The sequence below is a fragment of the Dicentrarchus labrax genome, unplaced genomic scaffold (genome assembly GCF_905237075.1).
Source record: "Dicentrarchus labrax unplaced genomic scaffold, dlabrax2021, whole genome shotgun sequence".
In the NCBI taxonomy this organism is placed as follows: Eukaryota; Metazoa; Chordata; class Actinopteri; family Moronidae; genus Dicentrarchus; species Dicentrarchus labrax.
In genome coordinates, this window is record NW_026136706.1 from 13576628 (window position 1) to 13598971 (window position 22344).

The 22344-nt window shown below is 40.1% G+C and overlaps 2 protein-coding genes across 2 annotated transcripts; one reads left to right on the plus strand and one right to left on the minus strand.

The window, feature by feature from the left end:
• Window positions 1-94: 94 nt before the first annotated feature.
• On the plus strand, window positions 95-8828 carry xrcc5 (X-ray repair complementing defective repair in Chinese hamster cells 5). The gene is made up of 21 exons (XM_051404090.1): window positions 95-188; window positions 820-933; window positions 1040-1223; window positions 1978-2026; window positions 2147-2269; window positions 2728-2907; window positions 3082-3196; window positions 4196-4334; window positions 4429-4541; window positions 4640-4702; window positions 4788-4925; window positions 5025-5115; window positions 5883-6016; window positions 6167-6363; window positions 6715-6802; window positions 6953-7022; window positions 7161-7270; window positions 7548-7644; window positions 7839-7906; window positions 7990-8064; window positions 8241-8828. Exons 1-21 carry the CDS (start codon window positions 174-176, stop codon window positions 8253-8255), a joined length of 2178 nt encoding a protein of 725 aa, XP_051260050.1. The 5' UTR covers window positions 95-173; the 3' UTR covers window positions 8256-8828.
• Window positions 8638-21120, minus strand: LOC127365708 (collagen alpha-2(VI) chain). The gene is made up of 28 exons (XM_051404089.1): window positions 20959-21120; window positions 19722-19874; window positions 18581-19191; window positions 18458-18478; window positions 18244-18309; window positions 18082-18135; window positions 17948-17992; window positions 17818-17844; window positions 17703-17729; window positions 17544-17588; window positions 17394-17447; window positions 16753-16815; window positions 15127-15189; window positions 14963-15016; window positions 14835-14870; window positions 14681-14743; window positions 13775-13837; window positions 13397-13459; window positions 13221-13283; window positions 13089-13139; window positions 12913-13011; window positions 11902-11964; window positions 11767-11802; window positions 11621-11666; window positions 11385-11537; window positions 9692-10141; window positions 9571-9609; window positions 8638-9484 (listed from the first exon to the last, which is right to left on the minus strand). The coding sequence occupies exons 2-28, from the start codon at window positions 19867-19869 to the stop codon at window positions 8883-8885; spliced, it is 3105 nt and encodes a 1034-aa protein (XP_051260049.1). The 5' UTR covers window positions 19870-19874; window positions 20959-21120; the 3' UTR covers window positions 8638-8882.
• Window positions 21121-22344: the final 1224 nt, after the last annotated feature.

Here is a 22344-nt window from a genome sequence, read left to right on the forward strand (position 1 = left end):
AGCATGTTTCGTTAAACAGTTTTATTGTAACTTCCGGTGAGCAACCAGCACTAACACACCGTGAGAAGCTCGCCAAGAGAACCGCGGAACATTTGTTTCTTCCTGTCGTTCACAGTTCCTCTCCGGAACCATAACAGAGCGACACCCACTTGTCGGGAGAGGGAAAAAAGAAGATGGCAGGAACTAAAGTGAGTGACTTTCTGTTACATTTCTCAAATAAATGAATAACTCCTGTGTGCAGGGTTGTCAGATAGTGTTAGTTGTTTTAAATGCGCAGTTTTTAAACGTTAGAAACCAACTGTTTCCTTTCATTGAGCTTCAGACGTTAACCGTTAACCGTTAAACGTTAGTGACATGTTGGGACTTGTTGTTGGGACCGTTGAGGCTAACTGACGTTCCGCCCCCTGTTGAATGTATACAAAGCTCAATCTGGTTTGTTTGTTGTTGTTAACAGCGTGAGAACAACTAAAACTACAACTTTTAGTGTGTTTCTATGTGGAAAGTGTGAATGAGTAGTTAAAAAAATAAAAATAAAAATTAATTAAAAACAAACAAACAAAAAAAAAAAAAAAAAAAAAAACTGGGAGTTGTCCATAAGGAATGAATGAGCGAAAAATTGACGGGAAACGCGGAATAAATCGAAAATTATGAAAGGTATCAATGAGAAAAATCGGGACTAGACGCGGAAAAAACATAATAATAATAATATGTTTGGATTTTTTAAAGGCTTGCTTATCTGTGTCTGTGCTCAAAGCATCTCTAATGTGTTGACCAAAACAAATGTTTTTATTAGATCCTGAAATGTTTTGTTCTCTGTAGTCAGCGCTGGTCTTGTGCATGGATGTTGGATTCTCCATGTCCAACTCTGCCCCGGGTGAAGAGCCTCCCTTTGAACTTGCAAAAAAAGTCATCCAGAAGTTTGTCCAGCGCCAGGTGAACTTCTACTACACATTTACAACAACAAAAAACCAAGAAACAAACAAACAAACAGTATCTACCTGGAGGATCTACAGTGACGAGGCCTTTTGTCTTGTGACAGGTTTTTGCAGAGAACAAGGACGAGCTGGCGTTAGTTCTGTTTGGCACAGACTCCACCAAGAACCCCCTGGACCGGGATGGCCAGTACCAGAACATCACGGTGCATCGTCACCTTATGATACCTGATTTTGAGCTTCTGGAGGAAATAGAGAATCAGGTCCATCCAGAGAGTCAGCAGGCTGATTGTATCCTTTTGATTGGTAAATAAATCAGGGTATCAGGTTGCAGGTATAAAGGTATTGAGGCTTTATCTAATAATACTTTTAATTTTACAGTGGAAGAATTGATGGTTTAGCAGGTAGTGTACATGGGTATTACAATGCAAATGATAATGGTGATTTTAATTCTCAGGTTAACATTGATTCAAATGTCCCTGTTAGGTTATTGTATCATTACCATTTCTTAATTTCTTTTCACAGAAATATATATGTATGTAAATATAGAGATAGATAGATATAAATTACATTAACCACCACACGCTGGAATGACTGTACTCTGATTTTATTCAGAGTGAACAATGTGTTTTGGCTGTAGCTTCTTCAGGTTTGCGATACAGGATTTTCATTGTCAGTGTCATTCACCCACCTCAGACTATGCTACATAAATCCCAGCGCTCTCCTTTCACACTAATTTCTAAGAGGAAAATTAACTTCTTGTTTGTAAACACATTTTTCAAAATCAGGTTGATTAATTTAATTGTTTAATTATTTCATAACAAATAGGTATAACTTAACGACTTGTGTGATTAGATCCACTCAAATATCTATTGTATTGGATTTAATTGTCAGTTTCACTATGTGTTTTTAATGTGTAACGAAGCAGACAATTACGTGAGAGAGAGACAGACTCTTTGAAGTTATTCACCCATTCAGCGTCAGATCCTCTTTGTGTACAGATGACGTGTGAGAGTCTGTTCGCTCCTTAACTTCTGTTCATCAGGGATGGACGCTCTTGTTGTCTGCATGGATCTCCTTCAGACAGAAACAAAGTAAGAAGCTGCTTGTAGCTCGTATGTAATAACTGTTGTCCATGCACTTCAGTTTCAGAGATCATTGGTTTTTCAGTGGTGTGATAGATTGATTGATGTATTTGGTGTTTTCTTTTTCAGGGGGAAGAAGTTTGATCGTCTCAACGTTGCCCTCCTGACTGACCTCAGCACTCAGGCCAACCAAGATCACCTGGACGTTATTATTGAAAACCTGAAACAAGCTGGCATCACCCTGCAGTTTTTGTAAGCTTTAAACACATTCACCAAATGTATTTGACCGCGCACAGGCTCAAATGTTTTTTTAGAACACATCTCGGATAGCGCTGGTTCCTCGAGCTGTGCTTCTTGTTGCCTTGTGGCTGCTTAACTGCTGGAGTTTCATTATGATGTGCCAAATACTGTTTTTATACACACTTAAGGCAAACGGGTCACACCTGCAGACATAGGAACCCCACAAATTTGCATAGTGCAGTTGTAGGATAATGATGATGATGATAAGTACAATATGTGTGTCAATTATTATTATAAGTAATAGCAGCAATTTAATTATTATAATGTAAATTATTACCGAGCTGTGAATGAGAGACATATTTTATTTTGCTAATAATTATGTTATTACAGATCAAGTAAGTTAAATTAACTGTGTAGTTTCAGGGCATTTACTCATACCTATGCATCCTTCCTTACTTCTGCGTTTTAAGTTTGCCTTTCCCTGCGGAGGACGATGAAGAGGGTGGAGGAGATTCAGACAGAAGAGGCCCCGGTCACCCGGGCACGGGCAAAGGTCTGTCCAGGGAACAGAAGGAAAGTCTGGACCTGGTGAAACACGTCATGCTGAGCCTGGATGAGGAGGATGGCCTAGATCAAGTTTACACCTTCAGGTTTGAACGGTCTTTTAAAACGCTGGATACTTGTCTCATATCTCACTTCTTTCTTCTTTACATCCATTTTTGTCTCTGACTCACAGGGTTCGCGATACATTTAAAAGTAGTTGATGCTCTTACTGGATGATGTCGTATGACTTGGCTTTTTCATGTGCTTCACTCTTGCTGTAGGGATGCAATTGAGCAGCTATGTATGTTCAAGCGTATCGAGAGGAGACCCATGGCCTGGCCCTGTCAGCTGACAATTGGCAGCTGTCTGTCCATCCGTATTGTTGGATACAAAGCAGTAAGTTTACTGAGAACTCCACTGGAGGAGTAAGCACTGCATGCTTTTTAGAGATATTTTCTCAGGTCTGAATAATGGCAGAGCTGCAATGATAAGTCAATTAATCGATTCATCACCGATTATTGTTAGAATCCATGAATTGTTTCTAGTATTTTAAAATTCTCTAATTTCAGCTGCTCAAATGTGATTTTTTTTCTGGTTTCTGGTTTTCTGATATTTTATGGACCAAACAACAAATTGAACTATTGAGAAAATTATAGACAGGTTAGTTGCAGCCCTAAATATGCTGTTACACATGTAATCATGTCACTCTGCAGTTACTACTGTAAAGTCTGGCTGCTTCTTCCTGTTTGTTAATTTGATCATTTAGTGACACCTTGTGGCAAAAATGAATTCCACACATTGCTTAATGCAAAAGGTTATGGTCAGATGTTTGTCATGTTTTATTTGTTTACTAAGAATAAAATGACTGACAACTGTTTTTATTTACTATATCCAATATATACCAGTATGTACATTTTTAACGGAAGTTATATTGTATAATAGTGTTACTGCCTGAGTATATATTGTACGTATGCTTTGTTCAGTGAAAGAACTCAAATACACAGCTCATCAATAATAGTCACAGTGAAGCCAAAGGTTTACTCATCCACAAATACTACTCACCATCAGGGACCAAAATTCACACCTGTCAGTTAATTTTGAGTTTTGCCAGATAATAAATTGAGGGCCATTGTTGTGTTTTTCATGTGTCCTGGGTGAGACTAATGTGACCCTCACTGTCCACCATACCTGTCGTGAGGTCAGCAAATCAAATCAAAGCAGCTTACTACTATTTGGCACTTTCTACACACTGTCTGTCTATGGGTTTGCCGTAAGAAACGTATGTGTTACATGTTAGTGTCTTTGTGGCTGATCGATGCAGTTTTATGGCCGGTAAAAAACTTTGGTAGATGAGCCAGAAGGTTAATTTTGGACCCTCCTCACCGTGTATTTCAGGTGACAGAGGAGAGACTGAAGAAAATGTGGGTCACGGTTGACGCTCAAAGCAACCAGAAAGAGGACGTGAAGAGAGAGACGGTCTACTGCCTGGATGATGACAATGAGACAGAGGTGAAGAAGGACGATACCATCCAAGGTAAGAAAGTTGTTGTAAAATCAGATTGCTTACTGTTGTTCTACTTACTACTTCACTACTACTGCTACTTAAAAAACGTATTCTTTGTTAACAGGTTTTCGTTATGGAAGCGATATTGTTCCGTTCTCCAAAGTAGATCAAGATCAGATGAAATACAAACACGATGGGAAGTGCTTTGCTGTTCTCGGCTTCACCAAACAGAACCTGGTATTGTACTTTATATGCTAGTGTGAAATATTCAAGTAAAACAAATGATCTCAGATGACGTAAACCTAAAACATTTAAACTTTATTTGCCTATTGCAGGTACGACGCCATCAGTTCATGGGGAGTCAAGTCGTCAAGATGTTTGCTCCCAAAGATGATGAGGTGAGAACTGAAAGAACTACTGCATTGAGGAAGACTACATGTTGATACTGACCTTTCTCCTGTTTCTACTCTTCTGTCTGAGCAGCACGCAGGAGTTGCGCTGTCCGCCCTCATCCGAGCGCTGGATGAACTCCAAATGGTTGCCATTGTGCGTTACGCCTATGACCGGCGCAGCAACCCTCAAGTAGGAGCGGCTTTCCCGTGCGTAAAACAGGACTATGAGGTGAGATCGCAGACTCTTAAAACATGCTGGTTTCAAGAATATTTACTGAATCTGCATCAAATATCACAGAGCTAACGGTGTGTATCGCACCCTTATTAGTGTCTGATGTACGTCCAGCTGCCCTTCATGGAAGACCTCAGACAGTTTACATTTCCTTCTCTGGAAAACAACAAAAAGCTCTCTCCATCAGGTACTGTCTCTGCTTGTCAAGTTTTTTTTTAGATAACAAAACACCTCAAGGTACTGACTTTGTTTAACTAACTGCAGATTCTCTGCAAGAGGTGTGATTATTATCACAGCAGCAATTATTTAGACCTGCAGGTGTAAACATGTCACTGTTGCCTCTTCAAGTGCAAAAAGTAAAAAGCTGTTGCCATTTCAACACTATTTCACCAAGTTCCATACACACAGTGAGCACACACACACACACATGCATCTTCACTGTCGCTGCTCTTATTTAACCAGAGTTGATACCAGTCATCAGAAATTTCTCTATTACTGGGCACCCTGGTTGCTCACCTGGTAGAGCTGGTGCCCCCATGTGCGAAGGCTGAGTCCTTGCTGCACCAGCCATGGGTTTGAATCCAACATGTGGCTCTCTCCCCTTTGTCTGTCTATTGTGTTTTGTCCTGTCCAAAAAAATGCAAAAAGACCCCAAAAAATCTCCATGAATAATTCTTCCAGAATCAGGTATCGCCAATTATGTGTGTCTGTGCACTGATCTGGTACTACGTATTTTATTAGACCTGAATTGGTACACTGCTACTTCCCAGCAGTGTCCTTTTCACCATCTTTTTTCCCAGGATAGTGAAGTCATGACCCGCCCTACTGCAGCACTACAGTTAGTTATTGTCACTAACACTGTGTGTATCCTTTTAAAAGAGAAGTTGGAAGACTTCAGTGAGAGATGTCAGAATAGACTTCAATGGGCTTTTGTGTGTTGTGTGATTCCTCTAGACACCCAGCTGTCTGCGGTGGACTCTCTTATTGACTCCATGATGTTGGTACAGAAGGATGATGATGATGCAGATCAAAAGGACATTTTCAAGGTCCACCACATTCCCAACCCTGCCTTCCAGAGGCACTTCCAGGTACTGCGGTCTATTTAAGAGATACAGCAATCCTATAACTTATTCTGAATTGTGTCATCTTCAGCTCGGTAACATTAGATGAGAGCTTCACCAGCGAGTGGCTGTTGATATTCAACCAGGATTTCTTCCTCAATCCAACCTTTCTTTCAGTGTCTGCATCATCGGGCTGTAAACCCCGGCACCCCTCTTCCCCCCATGGAGCCATGGCTGAAGGCCGCTCTTGAGCGCCCTGATGTCATTAGCGAACGTTGCCAGGCTCCACTAGAGGAGATAAAGAGGAAGTTTCCTCTCATAGAAGTGGAGAAGAAAAAGAAGCTGAAGACTAGTGCTCAGATTTTTGGCAAAGAGTAAGTTTTGCTTTAGTGTGCTAGTGAGTCTTTGACCATTACAGCAAGGGATGTTAGTCATGTAGTGAAAAGTAGTTTGTGTTGTCCAAAATATTCATGCAGATGGTTGAATGAAATTCAGACTGACTTTGGGATGTCATTTATTTATTTTCTTTTTTTTAATCGTACACTAGTGTTTTGAGAGTATCTGTGGTGTGTGTGTGTGTGTGTGTGTGTGTGTGTGTGTGTGTGTGTGTGTGTGTGTGTGTGTGTGTGTGTGTGTGTGTGTGTGTGTGTGTGTGTGTGTGTGTGAAGGTTTTACTGAAATGAACTATTTTCCGTATTCTTACTGACCCCCTTTGCCATTTACAGCGCCGAAGAACCAGATGCCAAGAAAGCAAAAGGAGACGAAGAAGAGGATTATAACCTGGCTGACATCGCCGAAGGCTCTGTTACTTCGGTGAGAATCAGGGGAGCTGGATGGCGTAATAATCCTAGATAGATAACCACTTTCTGTAAAAAATCAGCTAGTCCAAATAAAGTACTTCACCACTTGTTCGAACAGCCTTTAAAATTTCCATTTCACCTTTTTTTTTAAACTCTTCACCAGGTGGGAAGCGTGGATCCAGCCCGAGACTTCCGTACTCTGATTAAGTTGAAGAGTCTTCCATTCGGAGAGGGTGAGGTCCAGATTTTTTTCTTTTCTTTCTTCTAAACATTTTGTCTGGACGTATTATAAACCGTTGTGACTCATGTTCAGCTCTGGTAATTGTATTTATCTCTTTGTTTGGTTGCGGTGACCCCCGTGTCCTTCTCAGTCTGCCAGCAGCTGACTCACAGGATAGAGCAGTTGCTTAGCAACAAGAACACACACTACTACATGAAAAGCATCACCTGTATCCAGGCTTTTAGAGAGCAGTCCGTTAAGGTAAATAAACATTCACTATCTTCCTTTTGGGAAAAATTAATGATGACGTGGGAGTTTCTGTTTTAAGAGTCTGAAACAATGTCGAGATATCAGAACGCATAGTTCTTGCTTTACCATGGAGATCATGAGTCAACCTGAGGAGTCTGTTTCATTCCTCGAGACTTGAACTAAGGCCAGTTCTTGTGCGAGTGTGTACTTCTGTGTCTGTAGGTAGAAGTGAGGTTTTAAAGCAGACTGATAATTGGATTTTGGATGTTTCTTATCTTTCATTTTTCAGCTGGGTAATGCTGATCTGTACAATAGCTACCTCCAGTCCCTGAAAAGAAGCATCCCAAACAGACGGCTGGAGGTTTTCTGGGACTTGCTTGTTCAGGGTATGTTAAGCCGTATTACTGCAGGATTTCTCTCAAATCGTCCCTTCCTTGAGAGGAGATTACATTTCCACATAATTGTGAGCAAAATATGTAAATAACACCAAAATGGGGGAGCTCATTGACGCTCAATAAAGCGCTGAGGCCTGAATCACAAGTCTGTGTTTGTGAACCTTTTTTTGCTTTTTAATTGACAGATGCCATAACTCTTATCAGCAAGGACGAGGTTGAAGGAAGCACTGTATCCAAAAACGAAGCTAATCAGGTGACGTAATGAAAACTCCCCTCCTGAAACCACTGTGATCTTGAGTCTGTACTAATACTGACTGGAACCAATGTTGTCCACAGTTTCTGGTTGTTGAGGAGAAGAAAGAGGAGGCGGCTGTGCCGTCAGCTGAAGACACTGGAGATGTTGATGACTTGGTATGTGTTTGTGACTTTTTAGCTTTTAAATATTTAACTGATGTACCCTAAACTCATGTTAAAGCCATTTCCTGTGTATTTTGCAGAATGGGCCTCAGTCTGATGATGTGCTTAGCCTGTTGAGACCTTTTATATAAACTCTCTAGTCTTACATCTTTTTTTCTCTTCCTGTGCAGCTGGACATGATGTAAGAAGGGAGGCAATGGGAGCGTCTGCAGTGTGGACATGCAGAGAAATGAGAAAAATGCAATCATTCAGCCAGCCTGAACAAACTAATTCAGCCGTCCATTGTTCTGCCTCCCACTTAGAAACCGCTGATACTTGTAATAGGTGATTCTGAGTTAACTGCATGCAATGTTGGACTTAACTGACGTTTACACCAGTACTGTGTCAAAGATTACTCTTGTGTGTAGAATTCACACAAACTATTGCAAGTTCTGTATGTGGAGGGCTTTAAATGTGTTTTGTCTCAAATGTCTTAGTTAAAATTATGTATTTTCTATGAATCCATAGTAATTTAAGTGCTTTCAATCTTAAGTTTTCTGTGACTTTACAGAAGACAGCACTGCGGTGTCCGACAAGCTGCAGGTTTATTATCTGTAATACGTAAAGCTTAATGGTGGATGAAGAATGTTTTTGCGTAACAATATGGAAGATGAATACAGTTTTTCCTGACAGACGTAATAAATCACAGTTCTGTGATGTCAATTGCAAAATGTACAGTGCATAGAAGAATTATATTAAACCAGTATCACATGTTTAAATGCTTGAATAACAGCAGTAGCACCAGTATGACATTCACGTCCATGTGGTCTCTCTTAACATACCCACTGGATGAAACGATCAAACAAACTAGACTGGGACAGATCAGAGACGTCTTTAACTTTAAAGATGGCGTCCTGGTCACTCATGGCCAGCTTCGTTAAGACTTCTTGGTCAACGTCACTTCCCGTGGCTATAACTGTGGAGACGACCTGTGCCCCGCGCATGGCGCTAACCGCCTCTTCCAGGTTCTTGCTGTCAGTGACACCGTCTGTGATGATGATAAATGAAACCTCTGCGTAGCGTCTCGTCTGCCGAGCATTTCCTTTACCCAGTACGTTGTCGATGGTGTAGATGATGCCAGGCCCCACGCTCGAAGAAGTATCCAGATAAGTCAAGGCGGCTATTCCTGCAGCGATGACATCGGAGTCGTGTGTGAGAGGGAAGGCCACAGCGTTCTCGTTCTCTTTGCCGAACTGGACCAGTGCCAAGCGGGCTCGCATACGATCAGTCTTGCTCCGGGCCAGTCCCAGTCTGTTTGCCACTTTCTCTACAAATTCACGCACCTGCTGGAAGTTGTTAGGCCCGAGGCGCTCTGAGCCATCTAGTAGAAATACCAGATCCACCGGCCGCTGGACGCATGGAGCTACGTCAGGTTCTGTGATGAAAGAAAACAAATCACACACTGAGCTACACTCTTTGTTTTGACAACAAACAAATAATCAAGCCATGAATAACACTTACCACTCTTACAGGGGAGATCAGGACACACGATCACCGGGTCTGGAAGGAAAATCAAATGGTTACACAAATGGTCTGAAGGACCAGTATGGTCATCCTGCTGTGTGTACTGGTGCAGGCTTACCGGGACAGAGCACAGTCTCCATCTGTTCTATGAAGTTGTCAGCCACCAAGTCAACGTAACTATTCATCTCAATGATACGATCCTTTTTGCCGCACGCTATCGACCCCAGGGTCTCATCATTTTGTTTCCTTTTAAACATGTCACCAACCCCAATGGCATTCACCACCACATTGTTGTCATTGCAAAGGTAATCAAGCAGATTATCGTCGTCGTGTGGGTCGTAGCGGCCATCTGTGATTACCACCACAGATATTTTGGCCCGGGATCTCTTGCTGCCCCTGATGAGGTTATCATAAGTGTACTTGAGGGCTGAGGGAGTGAAGGTGCCCCCAGCAATCCACTGCAGTCTCTTCACAGCGTCTTTGAAGGCAGACAGGGAGTTTATGGTTGGGTCATCGAGACGAATGGCCTCAAACGTGTGACTGAACTGTACAACTCCGACTCTTGTTCCTAGAAGAGGCAGACATGTTAGGTAGTGCATTTTCAGTTTTAAAGGATACATGTGGCATTATTGTAAATTTTTCCCATGAAAAGGCCAAAACCAAGTATGTGTTTACTTGAAGAATTCCTTTTCCTGTTTGTAAACCTTTAAAAATGGGATACAAATATATGTTTTTTTTTAAATGTGACATATTCATACACACACTGTGTTTTTGTGAGTATTAGCTGCACCAGGATGTGATTTAAGGAGGGATGTCATTGCACTTGTTAACCTGCGATCCTCCCTTTTTATCCCCTAGTAGCGAGAGAGCACAGGGGCAGAGGGGTTGTTTAATCAAACACGTTATTCTAGTCTTGCCTGACACAGATCTTTCATCTGATTGAGGTTTGTACTAGTTTGAATCTATGGCCCCGACCATGGCTCTGAAATATCAGTAGGCAAACAGTGCTGCTTATTGATAAATCCATGCTGCTGTCCGTGGTACTGAAGCAGCAGACAGATTTGCAATTGTGCTTTTTTTTTTTCGAGTCCCGCCCTTCTTTCGCCTGTGTCTCGGATCTATAACTGCATACTATTAATATTAATTACTACATCATATTTTTACCTATATACTCTAGATGAGTATATAGAACGTATAGACACAGGCAGCAGGCCTGTAGTATTCCTATAATATTTTAATGATCAATCCGGAGTGTCAGTGCTGCTGAAAATATACACCCCGAGACCAAGTCACCTCTGAAACCTGACCATAGATCAGTAAGAGACATCCCCCCTGTTAAAAATTAACAAATCACACACTGACTACAGTCCATGTTTCTTTGTAATGAATGACATATCAGGCTTGGGCTACACAAGTGGTTTTGGTCTTTTCAGTTAATTTGTTTAAAATAAGAAAAACATATTGAATATTGGCAACCTTATTCTTTACATTTGTGATGTTTTGGCTTTGTGTTCACATCAGTGTGAATGTGAATTGACACCATAGTTTACCGTATGAAGTTTGAAACTTAAAATATGTCACAGTGACAATCTACTTAGTGGTTACTGTCACTGTTAATGAAGAGAGCAGTGTGTAAATAGGGGCCCTGCTCAAATATTTCTGGCTGTAACTGTATATCCAATGGTGGATTAAGTGATTCACTCTTTGGACATAGTTAATCTTTTATGGCAACCTCTCCTTCTTGTCACTTGAAACTGTGTCTGCAAAAGGATTTGCAGGGACGTCTGTGCTGTGTTTTTGCTCGACCGTACCACTTGTTGACGTAGGGTCGTTGGCCATAGATCCCATTCTGTTGATGGTGTTGATAACAAAGTTCTTCTCCAGGGTAAAGTTTGTCTGCCCAACACTTTCAGAGCTATCAATTACAAATATGATGTCCAGAGCTCCACAGCGTTTCTCACAGTCTGAGACAAAAGACAAAAACAGGATCAGTATGTTTAAATATGCCGAGGAACGGACCTGTGTTTGATCGGGTATGTTTGCTCACCACAACAACCACACGTCTCCCTGATGTAAGTCATTACATCACAGTCCTGCAGTGACAGGTATGCAGGTTAGTAGTAAAACAACCAAGGAAATATAATTATTATAGTATTTTACTGTAGCTGTAAAGATTTTTAAAAGGCAACTCACAGTGAGGCCAGGATCGCCCTCTGGTCCTGGGCCCCCCTGCACACACACACACACATGCGCAGAGAGCAATGCAATTGGATCTCAAATATGCATGCATGATCAAGTCATTATTTGAGTGGTTGTGCTGTTGCTTACATCAGGTCCAGGTTTCCCTCTGCCTCCTCTGTCTCCTGGCTCACCCGCCTGGCCTGGGTCCGCCTAAGCAGAAATTTTTTTTTTCAGTGGAAGTCATTTTTATTATTGTGTTAATATTGTGTTTTTACTACTTCTTTTGAAGTCATATTCTTATTGGTTTCTGCCTCTGTTTAACCTCATATTGTGGTTATTCTGCAGAAGACTGTAGAGAATGTTCCAAAATGTGTGTTGGATTTCTTAAGAACTAATTACTCACCGGATGCTATGCATGAATCAACAAAATTGTGCAATCACAATGTTAACTGTTGATGATGGTTCACATATCCGACATCAAGAAATATCACTCCTCATAAGCCCAGCTGGTGTAACATGATCTCTTGGGAATGTTGGTATGTGTCCAGATGAGGAACTCCACCGGCTACAATATCTAGGGACTTTGTTCTTCATCTGAATTCACACATATGCATATTCTCATTGTCACTCACTGCAGAATAAGTCAAAGTGACAAAGGGGCATTTTTGCACTTAACTTCTAATAGTAGCCTAAAGAGGAAGCGTTTTCTTTGGAACTACTTTCTACTACAATCCCAATGGAAAGTGGTCTGGGCATTATCTACTGAGTACCAGGGACATTGTTTTTGTAAAGTTGTGTTTCTTTTAAGATTTAAAAACTAATTATTAAATGCTATGACGACCAAAGTCCATTCAGTTTACTTATATTAGATATTTAAGGGGTTGGGCAAATACAATGAAGGCTATTTGCATGGCTAGATACCATAAGTGGTAAGTGATAAAATATGTTTTTTTACACTTTGAGGTGACCATGCCGTTTAAATTCTTTGAGTAAGATGTACGGCATACATTTTAAGGTGTTCAGAGGAATCCTCTGCACCGCAACTATATGAATACAAATTCTTGTTTTTATTGATCTCCAGGTTCCTGGTCAAAACACAAGTTACTCCGATTGAAACCAAAATTACACTCGAGTCCAACATTTTGTTATTAATCTTACAGGCCTTCCTATGGGTCCTTTATTTCCAGGATCTCCTTTGGCGCCACATTCTCCTCTGGCCCCCCTGGGTCCTCTTTTACCTGGATCACCTCTGTCCCCCTGGAAAGAGCAGAGTCACTTTAGACTCAAGTATGCAAGATATGTTAGAATTTTGTGAATTAAATGGAAAACCGTACAGTGGGTCCTCTCGATCCAGCATAGTTGAATCCTTGTCTTCCTTTGTCACCCTTTGGAAGAAAGAAAGATAGCATCAATCACCAAATGTTTTAATGTTTTACATGATGAAAGTGAAGAAAAGTTTGACCCACCTTTGGTCCAGGGAGCCCAGAGTCTCCCCTAGGTCCAGGATCTCCAGGATTTCCCGTAGTGCCCTACAACCACAGAAGAAACTTTGAATGAAAATTGTATAATCTAGCATGTATTTCAGACACATATTTCTATTTTTGAGAAGTTAGTGATGATTATGATGTTATAAACAACACACATTTGCTCCGAGGGCCCCTGGTTCTCCTGGCTGGCCCCTTGGGCCCGGTAGTCCTTGATCACCCTGGAGGAGACAGAAAGTAACAGAGAAAACATCATTACTGGACATCACATTCACTCCAGCCCACACAGAGTTATCATGCTGATGTGAATTTGGCAATGTATGGTACTGGACACATTTTTAGAAAGAAAAAAAAGCAATTTCCCTGGAAAAAAGTGTTTTTATGATAAAAGGCTCAGCTTCGGCTATTTTGGCTGGACTCCCAGTACATAAGGGCAAAACTCCAGTATTGGAGGTCTAAAGGAAGACTTGCTGAGTGCTTAGGAAGCTGCTGAGTCATCCCACTGCCAGAATACACCCACAGTATAATCCCCTCACCTTTGCGCCCTTGAGTCCGTCTTCCCCGGGCCGACCTCTGCCTCCCAGTGGCCCCCGTTCTCCCTGGAAAAATAAATGAATGTGTCAGGATTCACACAACAGCATTAATCATTTTCCTGAGAAGCAGGTTGTGAAATGCCCTATAGAAACACAGAGCCAAAATTATACTGAGCAAGGAAGTGTTTACGATGTTTCTCTGGAAAAGTAAATGCCTAGAGAGAGACTTAAACACATGGGACTGCATCTCTCACACTGTTTAAATCTCTTGTTAGGTCAACAGAATCCGCTGCAATTTATCAGGATTTCACAAGAACTTGTTCTTTGGCTTTCAGATCACCGCCTCTGCTTCCCTCCATGTTTGTCTACATATGGTTTGGGTGTTTTTGGGTTACACTAAGTTGAGTCAGATTTCAAATGAAATTCTGGAGAATTGCATATTCTGCAACTATGCCAGGCTGGTCTTTGGAATGAGAAAGTCAACGATTAAAGCAGAGATTTGACAAAGACCAGACCTCAACCCTCTTAGTTTACTCGCTCAGTTTCGAATCCCGAATGCCTATGGTACCATGATTATGTTCTTTTATCCCATTGATACCGAACAACTGAGCCAAAGCAGCTCTTATACTGCTGTTTGACATAACTTCAGACTACAGCAAATACATTAAACATTAAAGAAACATTTATTATTTTCTAACTCAGAACTCAAAATAGTCAAAACTAACTAAATCACACACGTTTAAGCTACTCTAAGTGATGAACTGGTGAACTAGTGTAATGTGTTTTTACTCCCATTAACTAAGCCTACCCTGGAACTGTTTGTAGTCGCCCCCAGGGAGGCCCGACTCCTACTTTGAAAACATCTGGATTAAAGTACCGTAGACAACTTTCTCTGAGCGCTGAACTTACCTTCTCTCCTTTTGGCCCATCAGGACCTTGTCCTCCCTTTGTTCCAGCGTCTCCTCTCCTTCCCTGTTAATATTTATTTAATGATAATTAATCATCTATGGCAAATTCTCAAAATGTATGTGTAATATTGTTTTTTAATGTTTGTTTGAAATACCGGTTCGCCCCTTAGTCCAGGTATGCCAGGAACCCCCTGCAACAGTTAAAAGTTTAATTTCAGAGTCATCATTGTAACATTAGAAGTATATAACAAGAGTAATTACATTGAAAATAAATGTTGTGTACCGGAGGTCCTTTTTCTCCTGGTACCCCTGGATTTCCAGGATTTCCTGGTTCACCCTAAAAAACAGAGATTTAGTCTTGTGATTTTGTTTTTAAGTAAATGAGTTTTAATAATGTAATGAAAATATAATATTGTAATAATGATAATGTTTTAATTTAAAGTTTACCTTTGGTCCGTCATTACCAGGGGGGCCATTACGACCCGACTTTCCAGGGAGGCCTGGGTCACCCTAAACAAACAGACAAACATACAGACATTAAATAATGCACATTTGAAATGTCTAAAAATCTACGGGCCCCGTAGAACAACGATCTATCCTGTTATGAACTGTGTGAGCCAGTGAAAATTTTGACCTATTGTTTATACAAGAGGAAAACCAAAACCACAAAGCACGCTGGGAACAAATTTCATGGGAATACGTCCAAATGTTGGCTTATTTTAGAATAAGGGATATAAACAATGATGCTGTTTAAAAGCTGTGCATACTGTTTAATATCTTTAGCCACAGTGTTGGTTCAGTCAGTCCACCATATTGTTCCAGACTGAAACGTCTCAACAACTACGAAATGATTTGCTGTAAAGGTTCGTGCAGACGTTCATGATCCCAAGAAGATGAATCTTAATGACTTTGGTGACTTTTCCTTGTTTGAACTTTAAGGTTGGAGCTTCACAACACAAAGTCTAGAGGAAATGTAACGTGGATAACAGAAGCTTTGGGTTTACACGAAAATGAATAATCATGGATGGATATTGAAAAAACAAAAAGTCTCTTGATGGTTTCTTATTTTGTCAGTAAGAAAACACAAGGTTGATATTATTCCATCCTGCACAAACTTGAAAATGGCTGTTTTGTTTCTAGTAACAGTAATATAAGTACTTAGAACAGTTTAGTTTAGGTGTCAAACCTTAAAAGAAAGAAAGGAAACATGTTGGGTGCCATTACTTTCAAACATCTGCTCTTATTTAGGATACCTTGAAATATATATATATTTTTTACAGTATATCCATTTATTTAGGCCGATACTTTTTATAAAACAAACCCTTAGTGCTCTAAATTGATGTTCTGCATTATGTGCTTAAACAATAGTACACACATTGCTTATAACCAAGGTAAGTCAACTCATAACAGAACATCAATACCACATACTACATGAACTTAAATCACTACTATAGCAGTCATTTCCAGCATCAACAGGCCTACCAACACCAACCTTGTCCTAACCCCGAGCTGAAGCATCCCGTCTCATCTGTGTCTTTGTTTTCTCTGCTGAGTGTCCACACAGTTGTTCTGACTTTACCTAATAATCCGCTGCTCTCTTCAACTGTGTGCCGAATTAATAACTTATTTCTTGTTTATAGTTTTAATTTATATTTGAGTTTTAACTCAACAGGGCACTTTGTTTAATAAATAAAGAAGTAAACCATTGCATGAATCCCCACATGGCCTAATTTATGGCCACTAGCGGGTTCAGTGAACCCCCTGAACCAACGCAAGCTGAGCCTGGGTCATCAGGTCAACATTTTAAAATGTTTAATATTTTGCTTTGTGGCTTGAATACCTGTAAATCTTTCCCGACACCCTCTTCTTTGCTTTCTGCTTGGTGCTCATTAGCAATTTTAGCTGTATTAAGATGGTGTACATATTAAACATTGTGAGCATGCTGATATTAGGATTCAGCTGAAAGAACTGCTGAGCCTACAGCCACAGAGCTGCTACAGTAGCATGGCTGCAGACGCTGATACGTTATACTATATATAACTAAATATATCTTAGTTTTGATTTAATACAAACCTTTTCTCCGTTGTCACCAGGTGGCCCAGTCTCACCAACATCTCCAGGGTAGCCATCTGGTCCCTTTCAGAGACGAAAACAAAATGATTCAGTGGTTCAGTAACCTAATTATCACATCTATATGGCAGATTGTAAATTTAACCACCCATGTGCATTATTTCATCTAAATATGACTGAATAAGATAATAGAATTGGATATATTGGGGTAGACTGATTATCTATTTATTCTGATGTGAAATGTTTGTGTTCTATCAATATCCAGACTTTTTTTTAATTGTTGTGGCCTAAAATGCCTGATTTTTTCTAATTTTCAGTGCATGTTGCAATGTTTTAAGGCATTTGTTTCAATTAAATTTTAGGAGAAGGTGAAAATTGTATAATTATTTTAAGAAATTGAAGGCAACTTGTTCCACTGAGAATAAATAGTTAGTGTTTTGGTGACATATTAAACATATATTAAATAATTGATTTATCTTATCCGTATCGGCCTTGAGAAGCAGGTTCTTGGTATCGGCTAACAATATATCCATGTAATGTCATTTAATGGCAAGCTTTCTCACATAATATTAGCAGCTAATCTGCATGACAGTGAATACCAGCGCCTTGGGAGCAACATGTGAAAGATAATGAACTAGACTTACCTTGACGCCTGGATCACCTTTGCAACCAGGAGTTCCAATTCTGCCAATTTTACCCTGAAGATTTCCCAGAGACAATCACATCAGTATACTGAACATATTAGAGTCATTGCATACTGTTCATTTTACTTTTATTTCTACATTTTTACTCACCTTTTGACCGTCAGTTCCATTCCTGCCAGATACTCCTTCCACACCCTGAGTATTTGGACGTCAGTGAAGACAGAAAATTAACTAGAGTATGCAAATAGTGTTGGATGAACTATAATATAATAACATGAAAGCTAGCACGACATTAAAAACATTATTTACCTTTGCTCCAGATGTTCCGATCTCACCCTGTCGAGGTAAAGCAGAGCAATTAATCCCGACAACATTTCACTCGACTGATGAGCAGAAAAGCAAGAATATAAGATTTATCTCTCACCTTGTCACCTTTCAAACCAGTCTCTCCCTATATCAGAGCACAGAAGGACATGTTAGTGTTAGTAAATAAAATGACAACTTAATTAACTATGTAGCACGCAAAATCTCTAAATCAGCGAGCCTCAACAAACCTTTGAACCGGGTCGTCCGATTGGACCTTCAATGCCAGGATCACCCTGTAATATAATAAATAATATTCAACATTAAAATTATACAATATTGTTTTTACAGAATTTCAAGTTTAATAATGTTATTTTCCACCTACCGGTCTACCTTTAGCACCTTTTGGCCCAAAACCACCTCTGTCTCCTTTTAGACCCTAGAAATAAGCAGAAATATTAACATTTCAACAAAATAATCTTTGGTGTAATCAGCAATTTATAGCATTTATATATTTTCATATACTTTATATACTTTCAATACTCACTTTTGGACCTCGATGCCCTCCTGGTCCAGGGGGCCCTGGACTCTCAAAGCATTGATGTTTATAACACTACAAGGAGCAACAACAATGTAAATGTATTGATAAATAAAAAAACACAGAAAACAGGAAACATCTGGCGCAATTCTTAAAAGCATAAACATAACCAAAACCCCTTTTTATTTGCTAGTCTGGTTAATTACATACACATAATATTTACCTGTAAATATGCTTGATATTTCTGCAAAGAAAAACACAACAATCAGTGAAAAATGCCTGATAGTTTTTACTGTAATTTATATCTGAATTCAAACATAAGAACAGGACGCAGATTTCCGATCACCATGGCTTTTATGATTCGATCGATGTCATCAGTCTTTATTTTTGGTCTCCCGTCAACAATCTCCACAGCCATGTAGTCGTCTCTGTACAGTTCATAGGGAGAGCTGGCTATCTCCCTCATCCCTAATTCATCGATGGACCTGGACGCTGCCACTGAGAAAATATGGATCCCTTGCTCTCGGGCCTTCTCCGCCGTCGCCTTTATCCCTCCACACGGACTTCCTGTCACATGCCCGTCGGTGATGACCACAGAGAAGAGGACGGGCTTCGTCCCTGAGTAGTGGTGGGTCAGTTGGTAGGTCATGTTTCTGAGTGCACAGTCGGTGAAGGTGCCTTTGCCTTTATATATAATCCCACCGAGGTTCCTGATGAAGTTCTCCTTGGTTGTGAACTGACTGAAGACATAGTTTGTCTGGGAGAAGTTCAGGCCTCCTATAGACCAGCTGATCTGGACCTGCCCCTTGTATTCCTCATCAGCAAGCTTCTGGACAAAGATCTTGGTGAACTCCTTGATGTTTTTCACCATGATCCCAGGTGGGGACTCCTGTAAGGCGATGGTCTCTGAGGTGTCGATGGTGAAAAACAGCTTGATGGGACATTCAATTATTCCGGCTAGAGGAGAGAACGTCGAAACATCTTTACTGCTTGTGTTTCACTAGAAATTACAAATAGAATATATACAGCGGTCGAAATAAACTACATCTACTCAAATACTGTACTTAAAGGACCAGTGTGTAGGATTTAGTGACATCTAGCGGTGAAGTTTCAGATTGCAACAAACTGAACACATCTGCCATCTTGATGCAAAGAAGTCCCTATCTAGAGCCAGTGTTTGGTTTGTCCATTCTTGGCTACTGTAGAAAAATGGTGGTTAAACATGGCAGCCTCCACAGAAGGCAGCGTAAAAAAAACATTTCCTGTTTTCAGGTGATTATACACTAATGAAAACATACCTATGGATGTTATATTCTGCCAATAGACCCTCCTAAACGATACACAAGGACCTTTAAGTACACTTTTGAGGTATTTTGCTCAATTCATCAAATCAAAATATTGTGCTATTTCTACTATCTGAATATTTTGTCCCCCACTGGATAACAAATAAATAAAAAAGGATATATAAATTAATAAAAGGAACCCACCCTTACAACTTTGAGGAGGGCCTGGAGGTGGAGTTGGTTCTGGACTGTCACCTCGCCCCGGTACCGGCCTGGGTCCACGGGGGCTCAGATCTTGAGGGACTGCAGCTTGGAGCAAGCACAGCAAGATGAACCCTGAAATCAGTGCCATTTCGGCTGCAAAGACAAAACAACAACAAGACGAGAGATGAGAGAACAGGACAGTTGTTGAAGGCTTACTTTTAACTCCAACGCTCCTTTCAAATGCAGGAAATAGCTGTCACACAAGTGAGTCTTCACAGGAGGCGTCTCCACAGAGCTTAGGAATGTTTATCGTTGTTTTAAACACTGTCAGTGAATTATTGCACCGTGTGGAAAACGAGGACAATATTTAAATTGTAGCTAAAATGGAAATTCAGGTTTAATCCATGGCAGGGGAGATAGAGAGCGGGGGGGGGGCAAACATGTAAGAAACGATGAAACATATGAATAAATACCAATAAAAAAGACACCAGATAGAGATAAACAAGATAAGATTTGTGTAAGCAAATGACATCAACAGGAAAGATACACTGTTAGGACAGCGATGGGCTCTAAGTGAGGATTACTGTTACTAAAAGCATACAATCCCTATAACCCAGCATCAACAAATTAATAAAACACATTTAAACTGCTGGTTTAACCCAATACACAGGAGCAGATGCATTAGATTTTGACATTTGTGCTGTTGTACAGTGGAGGAATGTAACATTTGCTCTGCTTAAAGTACTATTTTGAGGTACTTTACTTGACTATTTCGTCTCTTTATACGTCTATTCTACTAGATTCTAGGGAGAAATTTACCATTTACGCCATAATTTAAGAGCTATACTTCTCAGATGAGCATTTTACACCCAAAACATACAATTATTTTATAAAATAAAATAGTTATGGTATAAAGTATAATACTAAACCTCAACATTTATGGTCCTTTAGCTGTTTATACAACTATAAAACTCTGAACATGGCCATTTGGGATGAATACTTTTGATTCAAGTACATTTAGCTGCATCTTCTAAAGTAAACGTACAGTACTTTCACTTTTAACAGAGTATTCACATTAATTCATGTCACTACTTTAACTTCAAGTTATTTTCTTCAACAAAACACAAAAACACAAAGCCATGTCAAAAGACTTATTGCTCGCTATGAGCTGCTTATCTTTCGCTACTTTTATTTAAAAAAAGGTTAAAATAAAGTAATAAAGTGAATAAAGACTCACCCACTCAACAGTTCGGAGAATGTAAAACTCCAAGCTGCAGTTTTATTCTGCCAGGAAATTCAACCAATCTCCAGAGACTGTAAACTACAGATAATCATCTCACTCGGAAAGCTCCATATCAGCGGACTCAGTCAGGGTCAGCCCTTGGTCGAGGAGCCGCCCGCTTTATTTTCAACTGAAGCACAAGCGCACACATACACACACACACACACACACACACACACACACGTACGCACACAGACGCACGCACCCTTGCGCGCACTCTTTGCAAAGAGGGGGGGGTTCATTGGAAAGTTGAGGTTTTTATCATTGGCTGCTGTTAGACATAGCAGCTGTAAGTCTCCAAAGCAAAGATGTTATTCTGTAAAACAAAGTGTCTTTAAATAAATAGAAACAGGCTCAACAAGGATAAAGTAATTTATCTGAAAAAAATGTGAGAGTCACAGACTGATTCCGTCCAAAGAGCAGCTTTACAAACACTTCAACTCCACAACCCTACATGGAGAGAGCTGCACACGCTCACGGTCTGTTTATGTTTCGAGGCTATACAGCATGAGAGATGTCATGTTGGAATTTAACTGCTGCAACTATCTAAAAATTACAGTTTATGCAACGAGTATTTGATTAATTGATGATTAGTTGATCAACCGGGTTTATTTCTGCTCTTATTTCGATGACTGGTGGATCAATTTAGTCATTTTAAAAAGCAAAAATGCTCCAAAATGTTGATGGTTCCAGTCTCTCAAAAGTGAAGGTTATAACTTTTTTTCTGTTTTATATCAATGCAAATTCATTATGTTTGGGGTTTGGACCGTTGGTGAAGCTATCTTACTTTTCCCTGGGCGGTGGGAAATTGTATAAACTATGTAAAGTAACTTCAAGTATATTTACCAGGGGTAGAGGAGGCAATTCAGATCCTATACTCCAGACATGTACACTCATATACAAATAGTCTAACAACGATGTGTGTCCACTAAAAAAATAAAATTTCCACATCAAACCCCTTAAAAAGGCATCTACTCCATCTACCTAAATAAAAATATGCACATTTTGTTAATTTTCATTTGACACAATATGTCTCCTACTTCTCTGTAAAGTCCATTCTCAGTGTTTGCGCACTGGCTGCCTCAAGCTTCTAAATCACACTTGTGTAAGTTGCTTCAAGTAAGTGAAAGTACATAGTTTCCATTTACACTTAGTCTCACAAATACACATTGTTTGTATCTTTGAGCTCAAACAAACATGATGAATGTTCATGATTACATTCTTGCAGACTTCATCTTCTTCACATTGTTTCCTCTCTTGGCGCAATACGTCCAGCTGTGGGCTCAGTGGAATAATGTGAAACTGTGTGTTCAAGAACTCAAAGTAACTCAAACGGAGGCT

Coding starts and splice junctions, on each gene's coding strand:
- xrcc5 (XM_051404090.1), top strand. Junction 6,017..6,166: donor CCTTCCAGAGGCACTTCCAG/GTACTGCGGTCT, acceptor CCTTTCTTTCAG/TGTCTGCATCATCGGGCTGT. Junction 6,364..6,714: donor GCTCAGATTTTTGGCAAAGA/GTAAGTTTTGCT, acceptor TGCCATTTACAG/CGCCGAAGAACCAGATGCCA.
- LOC127365708 (XM_051404089.1), bottom strand. CDS start 19,869: ATGGCACTGATTTCAGGGTTCATCTTGCTGTGCTTGCTCCAAGCTGCA. Junction 14,871..14,962: donor CAGGAGAAAAAGGACCTCCG/GTACACAACATT, acceptor TAACTGTTGCAG/GGGGTTCCTGGCATACCTGG. Junction 11,667..11,766: donor AGGGCGATCCTGGCCTCACT/GTGAGTTGCCTT, acceptor CTGTCACTGCAG/GACTGTGATGTAATGACTTA.